Raw genomic sequence first — 19,947 nt, 5'->3', positions numbered from 1 at the left:
CTCTTAAATATGTCAGCCCTCTTTTTCTAAGCTGAAGGGCAATTTTTCCTTTATTCCTGTAAATAGGTTGTCTCACCCTTGATGGTCAGGTATCTTTTCTCATTATATTTATTTATGGCTATTTCTGCCATCTTTCTGCATATATATGTATTTTCTCTCTCTGACTCTGCCTTCATCCCCTTCTCAGTGTAGTTCTAGGGAAGTGGCATATCCAGAGGCTGTGAAGAGAATGTTAACTCAACCCAGAACAACTTCACAGGAAAAAGAAAAATCCCTCACCAGCACTTCCCAAGCAGCTCAGTTCAGTGCAGCCCTTGGTGGTCCTGTGGTTTCAATGAGGCAAAGCAGCTGCTTTCTGCAATTTTATCTTGAGTCAGGGTAGCTAACTCACTTTTTAGACATTTAGATTGTGTATTCTTTCTTAATGGGTAACAACTGCTCAGACAATCTGAACAAGAGAACAAGTGATTTCTGCAGAACACAGCACATGAAGTGGAAACAATGGAAATGGCCAAAAGAGGAACACATGTTGTGAAGCAGTGCCACAGCCACTCTGCCAGATTTCAACACCATGTCAGAAATTGCTGCTGGGCTGGGTTGCACAATTAAGCAATGCTGTGAATGCAGTAAACTTCTGTGGATATCAAAAGAGGAAAAAGTAATTTTTGGCCTCAGGATTTTGAGTATTCAGACAGAAAATATATAGAATTACTTTTTTGGGGGCGTAAATTTTTTTTTTTTTTTTTTTTGGTACATTGCTAACTTTGAAGAGTAGCTTTGAAATGTACTCAGTTTGCACACTGCTAAAGGAAGCTTTGATTTTGATTGGGGAATTTTGGGTACATTTAACTGTCAGCCTTAAGTAGTGAATATTTTTCAGAGCTGTTGATTTCAGCCTTTCAGATAAATAAAACAAATCCATGGAGACTCCTTTCTCCTTGAAAGGAGAAGGAAAATGAAGTGTTGTTAGCAAACTGAAAACATGATATTGGCAGATAGCCTTTTTCATCTCTGGAGTTTCGTGAGGTTCTGTTTAACTGAAGTGACAGTCTGGTGGCTGGTTTGTACTGACTGCAGTCTCCATTATGTGCTTGAAGTGGTTTGCTTTGTGATCCAAGTGGTCTTAAAAACTGCATAACTGATGTGGACAATGAGAGAGCCGCAACAACTCAAATATTGTCATACTGGGTAAATCTAAAAGTGATTAATGACTTGAATATTCAATACTTGAGCACCTCTTGGCATTGGAGGCAGGCAGGATGCTGCAATAGCAGCTCATCTTAGAATGAAGCAGTTGGTACTCAGCATTCCCACTGCATACTTTGTTTTGTGTGGGGTTTTTTTTTTGGTGTAGGAGGTGGGAGGCAACTTAACTGAATGTAACTTAAATGTGTTAAAATCAGTGAGCAGGCAGTTTTGTCAGCTGTCATGTTTAAAATACTTATCACCCAGCTGCACTGGTGTTCTGCACATAGTGATAGTATGGCTGCATTATGTAGGAACACAAGATTCATTGCAGTCAGCAGACAAGAAACTCCAGAAGACTCACTGCTCCTTGTTATTCTCTTCATTGTATTTCCCCTCTCAGCAAGGGTTTTGAGACTCTCTCCAAATGCTTACAGAAAGTATCAAGCTAAAGACAGGCTTCTGCAGATTTTTAAATTGTTAATAATTTACTGACAACCGCACAATGTCTTGAGTTTTAGACCAGATGAAGTATTTATTCAAATTTTTGCTTATTTATGGATTGTCAGGACAAGCAGCAAGCTTTAATGTTGTTAGGAGGATTTTAACTGGAAAAGTCTAAAGAGAAATTGTATGGTTTTTGCTCCTGGCTCTGCTCTTTTCAGAGCAGCCATGTCCTTACTAGTCATGCCATTTTCCCTTCTCACTTCTGATGACAAAAAAAAACAACTTGACAGAATAAACAGATATCCTGGAGTATTCAGAACATGCACAATGTAACATTTTGAGAACGACTTGATTTGATTCATGCCAGACCATTAATAATTTTTAAAATATTAATAAATTTGTCCTACTGGTAACACACAACATTTAGTACATTTAGAGCTAGAGCATTGGTGATCTGAGAGACACTAATAGATATATAGAGGGAAAAAAAGTAGCAATTTTCAAACACAACTAAGTAGTCAGCTGTCCCCTAGAACTTAATCATCTTTTTAGTGATCAGATGAATAGGTATCGCAGTAGTTAAATGTTTGCCAATGATTCCTCTTTAAAAATTCAGGTACCCTCTGTTATAAGCACTCATATTTCATTGCACATGCAAGCTTGTCTACATAACATGTCTAAAGTCCAAAAGAAGTAAGTGCTTTGGTGCTTTCAAAATGTTTCTTATGAGCTGTGTTTAAACAAATGAAAGTTCTGTGTTCAGATTTCAGTTTTGATTTTTAAAGCTCAGTTTAGTAAGCACTGAGGACCTCAGCATAAGACACTACTTTTCTTTGGCAGAAATATTTAAATTGTTTGTAACAAGGGCTTGAACTTCCTAGTCCCACAGTAAATTTTTTGTAATGAACTCACTGGAATTTGCAATAAAGGATAAATGTGTTTAGTTGCAAAGGTTGAGAAAGAAGAGTATCTATTGCATTAGATCAACTTAAGAGAGAAAATGTAAGGGAAAAGTAACAAGAAAGCAGACAATTTACTTGGAAACTCACAGAATGTAAACCTGCAGTAATCCTGACCTGCTGCTGTGTGCTGTTTCAAAGCAATAAAATGTACTGGTGCCAGCTGTAAATATTAAAGTCAATAAGTAAGCAATTGGCATTAAACATCTTTGAATTATTGGAAATAACACATGGTAGAATTCTCTTTTATTCTCACTGTTGCTTCAAATCATCAAAAAACTGTTTATGAAAATTCCTAGGGGAAGAAAAATATATTAAAAGTTTGAACAGAGATAATTTATGGTGCTTTGTTATGAAAACGCCTGCAGAGTTGTAATTATCCCCAAAACAGGCATTATAAACCCTTGAAATTTAGAAATAGAATCATATTTTTGAAGTTTCAAATTTATTAAGGTATAGAAATACGGAGCTGTCTTGCTAGCCAGTTTTATCTCCAGCTACAGTGACATCTTGAGGCAGGAAATGAAACCACCTGGGTTTTGTTAAAACAGCAGTAATCATTGAAATTCATTAATCATAATTAAGAAGATACTGCAAAAGGGGAGGTGAAATGCCTTAGAGCTAGAGGTAGCAGAACTGTGGGGTTGCATTGCCATTTGAGGTTTGTAATTTGTTATCTCAGCTCCTTCAGCAGAGTTAACACTTCTGTGGCACATGTTTATTTAGAATTTGAGCAGCCTTGAGGAGCAGATCATTTTTCCTGAGAAGCCTCCACCTGTGCTCTGCAGGCATCTCGGTGTTTTTGTTACTTGTCAGTGTAATCCACCAAGAGAACACCTGTAAAAATAAGCTTATTGATTAGTTTTTAACTCATTTCAACAGTGAAATGATTGAGTTCTGGGTCTTCTGTGTCTTCCTATAAACAATACATTTTAAACAAGTCAAAGGGTAAATGAAGGACTTTGCAACCACAAAATCAAGTCAGGGATGGACTGAAGGGGGTGGTGAAGACATCATTTAAGATGTGTAAAAAGCTTGAAAAAGTGAAGAACTGAATGGAGAAGAATGGTTATTTATTAGGAGGGTCCAATTCTACTAAATTTTGCACAGGTAAGAATGGCAGTATAATGTGTAGGTTAAGGAACAGGCTGACAAGCAGAGAACACAAAACATATTGCCTCAACAATGAGGGCAGGAGGGGGAGGAAATCAGGTTGGGAAAAATTGAAATTTCTCCTTTATGCTGGCAATAACAGAGATTACACAAACGTGCAATTTGCAATCCTGTAGTTGAAACAATTCCTGATGTCTCATTCACTGTGACAGATAGGCAAGGGCATAATTTTAACATGCAAACTCATGAGAAAGATGCCAGTAATAATGCAAGGAGCACTTCAGTCGCCATTCAAACTGTAAAAAGGACTGTTAGTGTTCCTAATTGAGTGCAAAAGCATTCATATAGTTGTTGTATCAAAGGAATAATTTCCCACAAGATGGAGAAAAAAGTAATTTGGCTGAAGGCTTTACTGCAGTGAGGTCTGTAAGCAGAGCCTTAGGTAAAAGCTTAAAAAGAAAAATTGGCAGGAACTGTATCAGCCATAAGAAGTTACTCTGCCTCTATAGGTACATGACATATTGTATGCCATACCAGCTTTACATGTAGTAAATTTATTTCTTTAATTATCTGTAAAATGTTTATTTACTTTTCATTTTCCTCTCCTTTTCTGTCCACTATAGGCTCAAATCAGGTTCAAATCAATTTTTTTGTTTTATGGTTTTTTTTTCCACTACCAGGTAGCATCTGTTATTGCTCCTTTTGGTAACATATATTTGTAGCTACTTTTTCTCCTTCCAGTCTTTTCTCCTTTCTCTCTGCCCTACCTTCATGGAAAGAAATAAATTCTAGAATGAAATGAAGTTTCCATTTACTTAAAAGAAAAACTGTACCAGCTCCAAACAATCCATCAGTAATATATTTTCAGCTAATCAAAGACCACATTCTTCTTTTTTTGGTTGTTTTCAGATACTATATATTGGTTTATATTGACAATATTAATTGCAGTAAGAAGAAATAATAATCTCTGTAGTGATTAATATCACAGAGTTACAGAATTATTTTGATTGGAGGGGATGTTAGAGAGCATCTCATTCTAACCCCCTGCCATGGACAGTGAAACCTTTCACTTGCTCAGAGCTCCATCCAGTTTTGGATAGAGAAAGCTTCCAGAAAGCTTCCAGGGATGGGGCATCCACAACTTCTCTGGGCTACAAGTTCCAGTGCCTTAACACCCTCAAAGGAAAGAACTCTTTTCTAATATCTGGTCTAAACCCACCCTCTTTCTGTTTGAAGCCATTCCCCTTTGTCCTGTCACTACATGCCCTTGTAAAGGAGTCCCTCTCCATCTTTCCTGTAGGCTCCCTTTGGGTACTGGAAGGCTGCAATTAGGTCACCTCTTCTCCAGGCTGAGCAATTCCAATTCTGTCAGCTTTTCCTCATAGGAGAGGTGCTACATCCCTTCATCTTGATCTTGATCTGCTAACAGTGCAGGGAGGAATTGTAGTTGGATTGGGAATTTGTAGTTGGGAATTTGTAGTTGGGGAGCAAGTTGAAATAAACCTGCAATTCAAATAAATGTGTTCCTTGAAGTGAGTACATAATTGTAGCAAAATAAAAGTACATTTATTTTAAGTATGAAATTCAGAATCAATTGTACCAGACAGAGCTTTTCACTTGGGTGGATCTTTGTCACCACACTACATATTCTCCTTTTATGATAACTTGTTTTACTTGATTTCCCTGCCAGAACTGCTCCCAAAGCACTGCAGATAGCAAGTAGCATTCCCCTATGGGAATGTAACCCTTCCTTCCTATCCTGCTCTTAAACTTTAGCTTTCATGTCTAGGTAAAAATGCATAGTAACCCAGCATGCCATTAATAAAGACATACACACTGGTGTAGGTATCATCTAGCACTTAGGGACTCAGGATTGTACCAAGCATGACAAGGCAATCTGAAAGCCTGTGATATATCCAATAGCTACCTCATAAAAATAGCTTTAAATAAGATGGTTACATAATAAAAACTTTTAATAGACATATGTACTAGTTCTTAATAGGCCCCATTTATAAAACAGTTGACTCGCTTTTCTAAACACAAATACTTAAATTGGAAATATATTTTTATTGTGACATTCTTGGTATCAATTAACATCAATTTTTTAATTTCTTAACACTAGTTTGTTTGAATAATTTTAAAACTCTTGGAAGTCATCCTTTTTCAACCTGAACTTTAATTTTGAGCCAAAAGAGAGATAAAAACTCATCAACACTAGTTGGTACCACAAAATCCATATTTATACTACAAGGATCAACTCTGGTCTAGTTAATACAGTTCAGAAGTGCATCATTGCTGTTATGTCATTCAGATGCAGTGACACTTCATTCTGTTTTTCAGTCATTAGTTTAAAAAAAATGCAACATAGGTAAATTTAGTTATCAATCTATTTTTAAATAAATTTTGACCCTACAGCTAAGTGACCAGTAGAGTTATTGCCTATTTTTAGAACTGTTGTTTTGGTGAGATGGGAGATATCATGCTGAAAGGTTAAATGAAATGTCATTAAAGTTTTTCCTTCCTCAGCTTGGTTTTAGGTAGCTTGCTGTTAGAATGCCCAAATAGGTCTGAAAGCTATTTCTCACAAAGGTGTTTTCTCACCTTTACCCTTTCACATCTAATTCCTCTTTTTATAAATTAAATAATTAAATAATTAAATTATGCAGGACTTTTTTTAAAGGGATTATCATTATTAACTTCTGCTTTAAAATTTAGGTATGTTTTCCAGTAGGTACCCACTGGTAAAAGCATGCAATCAAGGTGGAAACAAGGGGTGGAGAATTTTTCTGAGCCAATAGTGCCTCTGGATCCGGGCAGAAAACATCTTTACTAAGTGCTTTGCACTAATATTACTTGATAAAAATGTATAGTTTTCAATGTGAATTGAATTGGCAGAAAAAAACAGTATGTAAAAATCGCACAATTATTCTGCTGATGCTTCTAATTCCGAGAGGATTTTTCATGCTTATAGGAACAATCTTTACAAATGCTTAAATGGGGAGAAGTAACTACAATCACTACTTTCTCTTTATAAAACTTTTTTTTAAAATCCTGGCTCTTTTGTTAATAGTCGTCTGTAGTAATATTTTTAATGGTTTTTCTCTTGCATTATGCATGTTGAGTACTGTTTCTCAATCTTATAATTTCAAAAGAGCAACCAGATCATTAATGGGTAATTGAATGTTCAACAGTTTTCTCCTCTCCATAACCTTTTAAAGAGTAATACCTTACTTTCTTTGTGGGTTTCTAATTAATGTGCTCTTCTGCATCTCCTCTGTTGTTTTAACTCTGTTCCTCCCACAAAAGGTTGCCTTCCTGGATTTTGCAATTAGTGACCATACATTGCTAATATCACCAACTTCCAGTTCCCTCTAGATTTTTATTCTGCTTAGGTTTTTTTTTATCCTAAGATCTCAGAGTGAGACCCTGCTCTTGATAGATAAGTAGAGGATCTCAGTTTGGGAGGGGAACCCATTGGACTTTGGGCATGCCATCTATACTCAGAGGCCTAACATCATTCACTGCTCACACTGAGCCAAGTGTTTTGAATATGAGTTACAACTGCATATAATTTACATGAAATTATATCAATGACCACTTCCTTTAAGTCAGAACTAAAATGGGAAATATAGAAACTGAATTGATGAGTAATAACTATTGAAAGTTAAATTACTACTGAAAGCTAAATTATCTGAAACTGCTCAATGTAGAAAAGGGGAAATAATTCAAAATTGGAAGTGTATTTTGTAGGTCTTTCCAATATTTTATAAAATGTACCCTGCAAATTGCTCAAAGTTGAAGAACAATTAGTCATCATTACTGATGTATGTTAATCTGCCTTGGTTTGGCTGCACTTTGAAGTTATGCTGGCTCATATTATCCATTGCATTTTACGAGCAAAGGCAATACAGAGCAAAAGCAATCAATGTACAAGGCAGCTTTGTCCTTTGCACTTTGCCAAACTGGCCTTGGGTTTGGGATGGTGGTAACCAATGTACAAGGCAGCTTTGTCCTTTGCACTTTGCCAAATTGGCCTTGGGTTTGGGATGGTGTTAACCAATGTACAAGGCAGCTTTGTCCTTTGCACTTTGCCAAACTGGCCTTGGGTTTGGGATGGTGGTAACCAATGTACAAGGCAGCTTTGTCCTTTGCACTTTGCCAAACTGGCCTTGGGTTTGAGTTGGTGTTAACCAACGTACAAGGCAGCTTTGTCCTTTGCACTTTGCCAAATTGGCCTTGGGTTTGGGATGGTGTTAACCAATGTACAAGGTAACTTTGTCCTTTGCACTTTGCCAAACTGGCCTTGGGTTTGGGATGGTGTTAACCAATGTACAAGGTAACTTTGTCCTTTGCACTTTGCCAAACTGGCCTTGGGTTTGGGATAGTGTTAACCCAATGTACAAGGCAGCTTTGTCCTTTGCACTTTGCCAAATTGGCCTTGGGTTTGGGATGGTGTTAACCAATGTACAAGGCAGCTTTGTCCTTTGCACTTTGCCAAACTGGCCTTGGGTTTGGGATGGTGGTAACCAATGTACAAGGCAGCTTTGTCCTTTGCACTTTGCCAAACTGGCCTTGGGTTTGGGATGGTGTTAACCAATGTACAAGGCAGCTTTGTCCTTTGCACTTTGCCAAACTGGCCTTGGGTTTGGGATGGTGTTAACCAATGTACAAGGTAACTTTGTCCTTTGCACTTTGCCAAACTGGCCTTGGGTTTGGGATGGTGTTAACCAACGTACAAGGTAGCTTTGTCCTTTGCACTTTGCCAAATTGGCCTTGGGTTTGGGACGTGTCCTGCAGGCCATCGAGACGCACCTGATCCGCAAGTCGAGCGGGGGCCTGACGTACATCGCCGAGTGGAAGGGCGGGCTGCTGGAGCACAAGATGGGACACCTCACCTGCTTTGCTGGAGGCATGTTTGCTCTGGGGGCAGACGGAGCGCCCAGTGACAGGACAGGCCATCACATCGAGCTGGGCGCTGAGATTGCCAGGACGTGCCACGAGTCCTATGACCGGACACGTGAGTATGATCCTGCAGAGTCTGGCTGCACAGCTTGCCTTCCTGAGGGCAGCCACTGGTGCTTTTGCAAAAAGCTGAATGGAAATTGCGGGAGTCTTTGTGTCGGGATAGTAAGGGTGTGAGTGTACAGAGTCCTGCTAAGGGCTGGAGCCTCAGCCCGGAGTAGGACAAAGAGAGAATGGGGGAAGAGAAGGAGAGCAGGAGAGAGAGAGGGGTAAGAGAGAGAGTAAGAGCAAGAGAGAGTAAAAGCAAGAGAGGCAAGAGCAAAGGGGTAAGATAGAGAGAGAGAGAGAGCAGTAAGTAAGAGGTAAGAGATAAGAGAGAGTAAAAGCAAGAAAACGATTTTTCGTTTACAATACAATAAATCTTCTATGATGAATATTCTAATTTCCACTAACCAATCTAACACAAGATACAAATTCTATAGCATTTACATACAGCCTGTAAGAATCCTTACATTACCATAGTGTGTTATATTTTAAACTCTAAAAACTAGTCTTTGGACCCTAGCAAAGTCTTCTCTGACCTTTGGACTTGCTCTCCAGCAGAAGACATTGTTCTATCACAAGGGGATTACTTTCAGCTGGCCATCCTATTGTCTTCTAGTTATTCAATAACTGAGGTTTGGTATCTCGAAAGTGGCTTTCATTTCAATCTCGCTTATGGTTTCCATATTCTCATAATCTAAGCATTCATATTTGTAAGGTCTTCCTGGTTCATCTTTTCTGACAGAAAATTATAACACAGTGAGAAATGTTCATCCCTTATGAGCAGCTCCTCCCTTGCTTTAAGTGTAAATTTTAAAATGGCTTTTTATAATTTCTGTGCACTTGAAGTGTATATCCTCACTGTAGTAATTGACATGACAGTTACATAACAGTAATTAACAAGCTTTTTTCACTATGCCAATTTCTATATAGCTGAATACAAGAGAGGGACTCTTCTCATTTATGCATCAATGTAGGTATTAATCATGTTTTATGCACAAAAGAATATTTTACATTCATTTCTATTGACACAATGCTGCAAACAATAGAATTGCACAAAGAAAGTGGATTTCTGTACAGGAGATTTCTTTGGATTTTATCATCTTCTTATAGAAATAATCCTGGCAGCATTTCAGGTCCCAGAGTGTAGTTTCCAATTTGATATAGAAAAGTAAATATCCTATCTTTTAGGCAAAATTTCACTTGTTGCTAGTTACATGAAGTCTTCCAGAATGCAAATGTTAGCATCACTGTTCAAACTGTAACTGCCATTTAAGGCATTGGTGAAGAATAGCTCTCTCCTACTCCAAATTATTTATAAAATATTAAAAACAGGAAAAGCTGAAGTATCTTTCATAAATTATATTGTTTTGGGCAACCTGGCATTGTGCCACATAAAAGCCTAGTTTGATTTGGTAATTTGGGGAGTTTGATTTGGTTACATAATTTGAAACCTTTTTTCATGCCTTTATTTTAGTCTGTGCTTTTTTTATTGGCTAGGAATGAAACTGGGACCAGAAGCCTTCAGATTTGATGGTGGTGTTGAGGCCATTGCCACAAGACAAAATGAAAAATACTACATCCTTCGACCAGAAGTCATAGAGACCTACATGTACATGTGGAGGCTCACTCATGATCCAAAGTACAGGGAGTGGGGATGGGAAGCTGTTGAGGTAATGTTGAAAATATAATATGGAAATAAGTTTTATGAAATGTATTTTCAGTAATTGTATGAAGGTAACTTTAATTAAGGTGACAAAGGTGATGAAGGACTAGATAATTCCCAACATACAACCATGTCACTTTCAGGAAGCAGAAATTATTTGGACAAAACTCCCTAGATGATAGCAATCTCTTCTAGATTTGAATTTTTTTCTCCCACTGGCCTTTGAGCTTCAACCAGTCATGCTGAACCTAGCTATTTGTGTTTGTCTAGCACAAGCCTTCCAAAAGGGCAGCTAGTCTGCACTGCAAAAAATGGGATTGCCAAATCCATTGTTTCTGTTATTTCAGCAGTTAATCACTCTTACTCTTAAGGTTGAGAGCCTTTAGATTTATCATGTTCCATCCTCCAGGTATGAGTCCCTATTACAATTCTCTGGAGTTCACTTCTGCCCTCCTCACACTGATGTTGCCCTTGCTAAATTATCTGACATCTGATAGGAAATACAGTAAGCTGGAGAACTTTATTTTTCTGGCTCTGTGTACTTAAGAAAAATAAAAAAAAAAAAACCTCTCTGCAGTATTTTATTCACAGTGACCTCTCCTGTGCTTTCCAGGATTTCAAAAATGTCCTGTTTGTCAGTTTATCTAGTTTACCCTCTTGCTTCTAGAAGTGTATGATTACAACCTATGAGGAGGGGGTTGCTCTGCTCTGAGGGTAGAAGGTGTAGGCTTGTGTCCTAAAATTTCTAGAAAGCTCTAATTGGGTTATGACCCCATAAACACGACTCCCTCCACAGCAACCAAGGTCTGTAAATGTATTCAGTATTCACTGTGTAGATACTGATTGTATCAGAAATGTTGTGCAAATGCTGTTGTTGTGGGGAAAAGGGCATTGCAAACCTGGTATTTAGATATCCTCCAGGAATTAAATTTAAGGCAAAATATGCTTTCCAAAGAAGAACAGTAGTATTAGCTATGCTTATACTCTCAAACTTCTTGCCTGAATATTCATGATTGTTCCATACCTGCACTGAGCACTGTATTCAGCTAGGTAGAGTGTATTTATTTAGGGCATTGTATTTACCTCCCTCAGGTGTTGGCTCTGGGATCCTGAAACAATATGCCTCTGAATTACTAATTCCAAAGCAATTGGGGTTTTAAAACCTCTAATTTAGAGGGCTGTTCCCTTACTTTCTGCCTTGCTAACACCACCCATAGGCACACATTTTACTACTGGAATCTTCCCAGGCAGAGTATAATTGGCATATTTACAATGGCTGTTTGTGGAAGTCATCCCATCAGGCTTCAGCAATGCCAACTGTTCCTTCTCCAGGAGATGTTTTTCCTGACTCATTATTACTGCCCACACTGATAACATTGTTATAAACAATTGAAATGTTTTCCTTGTTATTATTCTTTACCCATTTGGTTCAGTTTGCTTGTGTTTCTTTCAAGTTGGTACACTTGTTTACCTTCTTGCTCCCCACGTGTTCCTTGTTTAACATTCCTGTGGTTATTCTCAATCTGCCTCTAACACAGCCTGTGTGTGGGAGATGCAGCTGGTCCCATTCTACCCAGGGCCCATCTTCCACTGTCCTAATGTGCAGTTGGGTAATTCACAAAAACAAACCTTGCAGCTTCCCAGAAGTTCTGCAGTCAGCTGTAGGTTTTAAATCTTTTTTCTTCCTGTTTTCTCTTAGCTCTACCTAATACAGTATTTTTTTGTTACAGCACATATTGTGGTATCTTACTGTACCTATTTCATAAATTCTGCTCCCTCTTGCTTCTTAATGTGGCCCCAAAGAGCACCTGACCCTTTCTGTCCTTGGGGAAGCCCTCAACCATTGAGGGTCATTGGTTTAATTACCAATACCTGTTGCACAAAGGGGAACCTGAAACTGAAACAAGAAAAAAGACAAAATGAATGATCAGACCATTTGGGTTTTGTCCAAAAAAAGTTGTTCTTCAGGTGTTTCATGTCCATTTTCAACTCATTACTCTGGCAATAAGAATTCATTAGGGTTTTTTCACAGTGTCCTTGTAGTGGAAAGGAGGCTCTTCTAGACTCAGGACTTCTAAACTCTCTGACAAGTCTCTTAAGTCTTTCTCCAACTTTATAGGCTAAAAATATGCTATAGCCTCTCCTTTTTTTCTTTGTGAATTTGTTTTGCTGCTCTGAGTCCAAGATAATTTCAGCAGCTGGAGAAAATGTAGTTATGACCACCAGCAATATCCACTGTTACTGAGTCAGAAAGGTTTTATCAGCTTAGCTCATGAAAGCCTCCCTTTCTGCATTATAAATGTAGCACATATTTTAAATTTGTAGCACTTCCTTTGTTTTTCCTTTTATGATAGTTTGAGACTGTCAGCCAGTTCTCACTGTGCTTGATGTTTTCCATTACAGTATTATAACTGATCCTAGCCACCCACATTTTCAGAGAACTACTTATTTAAAATGTGTTTGATTGTTTCTTCCTGCCCACCCCTACCCCTATCACTGTGAACATCACTGTGCTCTCAAACTGCAGGAAAGGGCACAAAAGCCCATCACTGCCAGGATGGTTGACAACCTGGAGCCTTTTTATCCTACAAATCCTGCAGGTGGATGTCCTGTTTCTTTAGTTAGGGGGAAAGTAGCTTTGAGGGATGAGATGCTTCATATTTGCATCAAATAGATACCACCAGAAGGCAAACATGGGGCAAATTAACCCCTTACTTTATATCATAGCAGTGCCTCCAGTACCTTTATAATGCCTCTAGGCTCAAAAAAAAACCTCAAAGGCTCTAAGTACCTTCGAGCATATAAATGGTAAATGCAATTTGCTTTTGTTTTACCTTGCCCCATTTAGAATGAAGGTATTTCCTTGCATAGTAGCCTTATCCTTCAAGCTCTGCTTCTGCTGTGCCTTGAAAAAACATCATCTTTTGTTTGACATTGAAAATCCAGACACAGATGCAGCATTTTGAATTCGTTGCAGGTTGATGCAGACAAGAGAGGAGAAATGCCAGCCAAAGGAAATTACTTCTTTGAACTTAAGTAAATTTGCCATTTAGTAAAAGTGTCCAGGAAAATTAAAGAACCTACAGACATATAAGACAAATAGGCTGTTATATTTTAAAGGATCTCTTCTGGAGAAAAATCCCTTTTAAATATACAATAGGCAGCTTACTCTCTAGTGAAAACTAAGCAGAGGCTGTCGTGCAAACCAAATGTGTGCAGACAGCTACAGGGACTCCAGCAAAATCAAGGACATTTAGGATATCTACTCACAGCAAAACACAGATCTTAAAGAGTCTTTAGAGGAGGGGAAGGTGATGAATACCTCACTAATTATCAGTGACTCTTAGTCCCATCTGTCATCAGAAAATACTTATTCTGCCTGGTTTAGATATATCTTCTGCCTTGCTTTTTAGCTTGTGTGCTTTGAAATGTAGCATCTTTTCCTAAATAAAATCTACACATCCTGTAGTCACCTCAGTGATATTTATAGTAACTTCAGAAATGGAGGAACTAATAATCTCCTGGCACTCTGCTGGAGGGGAATAAAGCCCCAGGTACTTCTGCCTGAAAGTTGTTGTTCCAATACCATCCCCACAGCAAACACCCTGTTTCACAGTAGTGTTGTCCTGAGTGAATGCAGTCATCCACCATCCTTACCGTCATTCTCATTGCAAGAAGTTGTTTAGGGTTAAGTAGCATTTTATGAAAATTTTTTTGAATAATGAGTTGTTTCAAATATAATCATCTTAGATTCTCTTTCCTCCTTCCTTAAAGTGTGTGATAGCAGAGAGTTATTGTAAAAGAGAGCAAGAAAAACTAACAGAGTAAGAATACTTGTGGCCTTGTTAAATAGGTAAATTATGAAGCAAAAAAGAATTAATTAATATTTTTAAATATAGTAGTAACAAGATAACCAATATTTAAATAAGGTATTGGATAACAGTATATTTAAAGAAGTTATGGCTTATACATAAAGGTACCACCTTTCTATTGCAAACACCTGACAAAGAAAAGCAACAAGGTTTATTAGATAGTCTTACTGTATATACCTTCTACAGTTCCAGCATCTTTTTTGCCCTTTTATATATATTCTTCATCTGATCCTTTTTCTCTTTCAAAAATATATCTTCAAAATATAGGACATTCCTGTGGGCAGAAAATAAATTGTATTTTTAGGTGTCCATGTACTCCTTTTTATTATGAAATAGGAATCAGTCATCTGATTTTACACCTTTTAACTGAATAGAGTTTAAAAACTAGCTAGAGAAAAACACATTGCTGTTGTTACAGCTAAATTATGTGGTGTTAAGTCCTGGCTATCTGTCTACTACTGTGTAACAGACAAAGCTTTTTCAGAGAGGTAGCAAAGAAAAATATGACTGCTGCACAAAAGAAATTCAGTCAGAGCCCAATATCAATGTCTTCCCATTGAAAAATTAAATAATTGCAAAGAGAAGCCATACAACTTACTCAGAAAATGGAGAGTTGCCTTTCCTTTTTTTGAAGGGACTTGCAGGAGGTAAGGAAAAGACTGATCTTTAGTATGGTGTTCAATTATGTCGCTATCATTTTAAGTTCCAAAATATGACCAGGAAAGGTATAGGTAACAATTTCCAAAAGCTGAAAGACTGGGATAGAAAGGCTATTATTACTCCTATTTAAAAGAGGAAAAAAAGGTTAATTGAAAATCCAAATATCTTTAAATCCTCATACCCATACGTCTTAGCTTCTGAAAGCTGGTTAGTGTTTGTATTCATTTATAATTTTCCTTCTCTTCCTGAATGTAAAATTAGGTGGGTATGCCTATGACTTTTTTAAAAGAGTTTTCTATCTAGAGCTTTACCAAGTTTTCAACTCTTTATTAAAAAAATTGTGGCAATTGTTTTTTGCTAGTTTTATTGTCAAACAGAAAAACTCCTATATTATTAATTTTGTTAATCCCACTGATTTGGGTGTTTCTTCCCTCCTTCAGGCACTGGAAAAACACTGCAGAGTAGACGGTGGCTATTCTGGCATTAGAGATGTTTATATCAATCACGAAAACCATGATGATGTGCAGCAAAGTTTCTTCCTTTCAGAGACACTCAAGTAAGTTAAGAAAGTTGAATTTTATTAATGGGAAATAGTTCTATGTATCATCTTTACAGACAGGTATTTATCATTAGTACCCCTGACACTCACATAACAAAATCTGAGTAAAATTGCAGAGCTTTTCTTAGGTTACAGGAAGCCAAATTGCCTTTTTTTTTTTTTTCCAATCTGTATCAATAAACTAAATTCCCTGACTTTTTCAAATTATCTTTACTTCTGATAAAGATACTTGATAGTTTTTGAGACATTACGTCTCCTATCTTTGATAGGATCTAATTATATATGCCAGCATTAATGAAGCAAATTGACTAGACAGAGAACTTACCAGGCTTACATTGAAAATTTCATTTTAAAACTTTAGAAAAAGAAGGGAAAAAAAAACAACTTCCATAGAAAGCTTGCAGGGCCTGTTAAGAGGGAAAAACAGAAGCTTTCATGATCTATCATCATCTCCTAAATTTTTAATGAGATTAAAATTTTGTCTTGAGCTCTTCAGTTCTGGGGGGGTGTTTTGCTGTGCAAGAAAAAAAAAAAAAAAATCAGTCATGCCATCTCAACAGAAAGCTTAATACTCAAGTAAATGAAATATGAATTATCATGTGTTTTCCTGAAAATCACTTCCCTCATGTGGTCTCCTTTCCTGCTTTTTTTTCTTGCCAGGTACCTGTATTTGCTGTTTTCTGAAGATGATCTTCTTCCATTTGAACACTGGGTCTTCAACACAGAGGCTCATCCTCTCCCTGTTCTTCACAAAGATGATGGGAATAAAGAGGAAAACCAGAAATAGATGAAGATTAATTTATACTTCATTTCATTCCTTACATTTCTAGAACTTGGGCACATGATTTGGTTTTAAATTCCTAAGTTAAATTTTTTAATCAAGTGTTTTGCAGTCTGTTTTCTTTAACAGTAAATTTTTATGAATGTGCACAATTAGTTATGATAAAACCTCAGTCTTCTAATTCAGATGAATAGCTTCTTAGAAGTGAAATAGGATATCTTCCCAGATTCTGTTAGGCTGCAGTGTCATTTTGGCCAAAAAAGCAGAAGGTCTGCATGTTATTTTTTTCCTGTTATGCTTTTAATTTGACTGCAAAATTCTTCTCTCCTCTGTGAGGAGATGTATGCTTTAAGCTGTAATATTTTGCCATGTTGCAAAAAGCCATATTGAATTAAGTATAAAGAGCTTTTTCCCTTTATTTTTTTTTTTTCTTTTTTTTTGTTCTATGTTAGTTTGTTTTGTGTGTCATCCAGGACAAATCTTGTGACTGTGACAGCCTCTCTTATGCGGGTCTATCATTACTTGCTAAAGTATCTGGAGTATTTCATTGTCAATGAATTCTACCTAGGGGTATTTTCATCTCATGCAGACACAACTGTGAAATTGCAGTATAAGTTGAAGTTAGATTAAACTAGTTTCTATGGATTTTGCACATTAGTTAGCAGACCTTAGTTTTTCAAGTTTTGATTAGAATATTGTAATAGAATAAATTCTTTCCTCCCTTTTCTAAGTGGTGTTATTCTTATGTCTTTAGTCAAGCTACTATGGAGTAAAATAAGGTAGTAATTTCATATTAAGAAAGGGACTATTAACCTTCTTTACATATTTAGTCCAGTAGCTTTCATTTGGTTGGTTGGCAAAAAAACCAAAACCACTCAATGACATTTTCCTGGTAGCTTAGAATTATATCAGATACAATTTGTTTGTTTTTCTGTTACTTTCCCAAAGATTTAGGTAGGTTCAGACTTGACACCAGACTTGATGGTTAATTGTCACAAAGCAATTTAATGCATCTATATGGATAAAGATAGACATTCAGATGCCTTGAAGAAAACCTGCCTCCTCAAAAGAAGATAAGTTATTCATAGAGGAAATTATCCTGCATTGAACTAAAACTTTCTGACAATACTGTCATGTCTTAAGTAACAGAAATGTACTTAAAAATATTCCTTAGAGTAGAGGCCTGGCTTACTGAGAAAGGCAACAGCTTTGCCAAAAATGTTTTGCTCTGTGGCATCACCAAAGGGAAAAAGAAATGAGGCATGATTAATTCCTGTTTCTACTTAGTTTGAAGAGGTTTACATGATTTTTAAGTCTACCTGTGTTTTCATTTAGTTATGGGATGACTTCCATACATTTCAGGTAGGAAACACCTGGCTTCCCATTCTGAGAAAGAATTGTTCATTGATTGGACTGCAGTGAAACAAATCTGGTTCTGAACAGCAACATTCTTGAATGGTATTTAGTAAGATAGCTCACATGTCCAGCATTGCTAATCATGGCTGAGGGAACACATTTGTTTAGGCTTTAGAGTACATTTTTTCTATGCTGATAGGGGTCTGCAGCAGAGGTTTTCTTGGGTAGAAGCCAAAAATTTGTACCATTGGAGGAGTATACTTCATTGTTTCTCCTTATAAATAGTATTTATAAGGGAGACTTTTTTTCCACCCCTTGAACCACCATAGCTGTGGAATAAAACCAAAATATTTCCTCTCTTTTTAACAATAATTACTTTTTTCTTAGCTATGTTTATTGTGCCACCTGCTGCTACTGCCTCCCACATGCATGTTCTGCTTTAGACCTTGAGTTAGAAAACACACCTCCTCAAAGACTTTCTGTCTGAGCTTTTGTAGTTATTTAAGCCACTTTGTACATGGTTTTCTTAAGCAAGGTTTGCTTCCCCCAGCTGTCTGTAGTGATCTTGGTGGTACTTAGCAAGCTGAGGGAAGAGTAGAGAGCCAGACAGGTCTAATCCATGTTTCAAAACAGGCTCCAGTCACACAGCTCTGCGTGCATTGGGTCTTACATATTTAAACATAAGCATCATGGCTGTTTCCTTGTGATGTGAACATTTCACATGAATTTTTCTTAGCGTGGGAGTTAGGATGATTTGAAAGAGCACAAATTTGATGTGGTATTGGTATTCAGGTTGTATGTACAAACTGCACTATACTGTACTTTTTGTAAACTAATGTAAGTAGACGAGAAGATTGTACAACGTGTAGATCTGCCAACTGTAAGAAAAAAACTTTTCATAAACTGAGAATATATCAATTTTTCTTTTTTTTTAAATAACCCCAAAACACCAAAGTTAGAGCAATCATTTTTAAACAGTCCATATATATCATTGTTTGTTTGATTAGTAAGATAATGCATTTTAATACCCATTCACTTAATTAACTTCATGGAAGTGGCTAGTGATGGTGACTTTGTGTTCCCAGTCATTCATAAGAACAAAATAAATTGCTTATTTTTTGGGGGGTGGGGGGTGCAGAGGGGAGAAGACTGTGACATGGACACATTATCTTAGCATAAACACACTGCCCACACTTCTTCCATTTCTTTGTAGCATAAGAATGCATTTAAATCTGCATATGTTGAGTCCCAAGAGGTAGATCCCTTCAAATGGCACCAACATTGTTTCACAGGGGAAAAAAAATTTTAATTGTTTGTGAGATAAGTATTGCATATGTGTTGGTTATACACAGATTTTTGCAATGCCTAATAGCTCACTGTTTCTATGGTAACTTCATACAGATCCATTTCTGTCATGTATTTAAATTGGTTTTGATTTGTACATATTCCATTTAGTCTTTTCATCTTTATATAAACTGAAATTATGGAATACATAATAGATCAAGATGCTTAATTTTTAAAAACTTATATTTGTAAAAATTTCTCTATTGTGAATAAAGTCTTTTAATATATCTGTTCAACTGGTTCTAGTTTTTCTTACATGTGTTGCAGAAGTAACTACAGAAATCTGCTCTGTGTTCTGGTTTAGCTGCCACACTCACAAATTTTTGTCAGTGCTCTGCATACTTGTTAAGATGCTGCTCTTAATTAACATCTGCATATAGATATTCTACCACTGAAATAAGCTTTTAGGAATTTTTGTCAATAAAATTCAGCATACCAAATGTATTTTGGTAGAAAATGAGCCTGCTAATGAAAAGAAGGAAGCTGGAAGTGGGAGGTTGCAGGCAATAAGCACAGTGAAGGTCGCTCACTACAATTCATGTCCTGCACAGCACAAGTGGGCAAAGCTAAATGCCATTTAGGAGCAAACAGCACAGTGGAGATGACAAGGCTGTCACAATGCCCAGTGTTACAAGACCATGTAATGAAATCCTATCGTTATCCCATGCTCCAGAGGAGAGGGAAACAGTTGTCATAGGAACTGTAACTGTAATTTTGTTTCAGAAGGACATTAAGATTTCCAATATAAATATTGAAATAACAGCTACACCTCCTGGATAACCTTGTTTTCTCTGTTTAGAAGAAAGCCTCCTCCCAAGATGATACTGAAATAAATTGCTGTGGTTTTACAGAACAGTTTCAGTAGTATCAATTTCTGTCAAAAGACTTACTATTAGACCTGCTTAAATCATTTTTGAAGGTAGCTCTGAGATTTTTTTGCAGCAGTTTCAGCTACACAGTGAAGTCCTTGGGGCAGTCAGCAGACAGTGCCCTCCTGCAGC

General features: G+C 37.0%; 1 protein-coding gene across 1 annotated transcript in view; it reads left to right on the top strand.

Moving 5' to 3' along the window:
* MAN1A1 (mannosidase alpha class 1A member 1) overlaps positions 1-19,182 on the top strand; it is a 139,510-nt gene extending 120,328 nt beyond the window's left edge. Inside the window, exons 9-12 of the mRNA XM_056486650.1 lie at positions 8,502-8,721; positions 10,209-10,381; positions 15,347-15,462; positions 16,126-19,182. Of these exons, the coding sequence (XP_056342625.1) occupies positions 8,502-8,721; positions 10,209-10,381; positions 15,347-15,462; positions 16,126-16,252 (636 nt within the window). The 3' untranslated portion in view covers positions 16,253-19,182. The remainder of the gene's footprint in view (positions 1-8,501; positions 8,722-10,208; positions 10,382-15,346; positions 15,463-16,125) is intronic.
* Positions 19,183-19,947: the final 765 nt, after the last annotated feature.

The sequence above is a fragment of the Oenanthe melanoleuca genome, chromosome 3 (genome assembly GCF_029582105.1).
Source record: "Oenanthe melanoleuca isolate GR-GAL-2019-014 chromosome 3, OMel1.0, whole genome shotgun sequence".
In the NCBI taxonomy this organism is placed as follows: domain Eukaryota; kingdom Metazoa; phylum Chordata; class Aves; order Passeriformes; family Muscicapidae; genus Oenanthe; species Oenanthe melanoleuca.
This window is presented reverse-complemented; position numbering and strand designations above follow the sequence as displayed.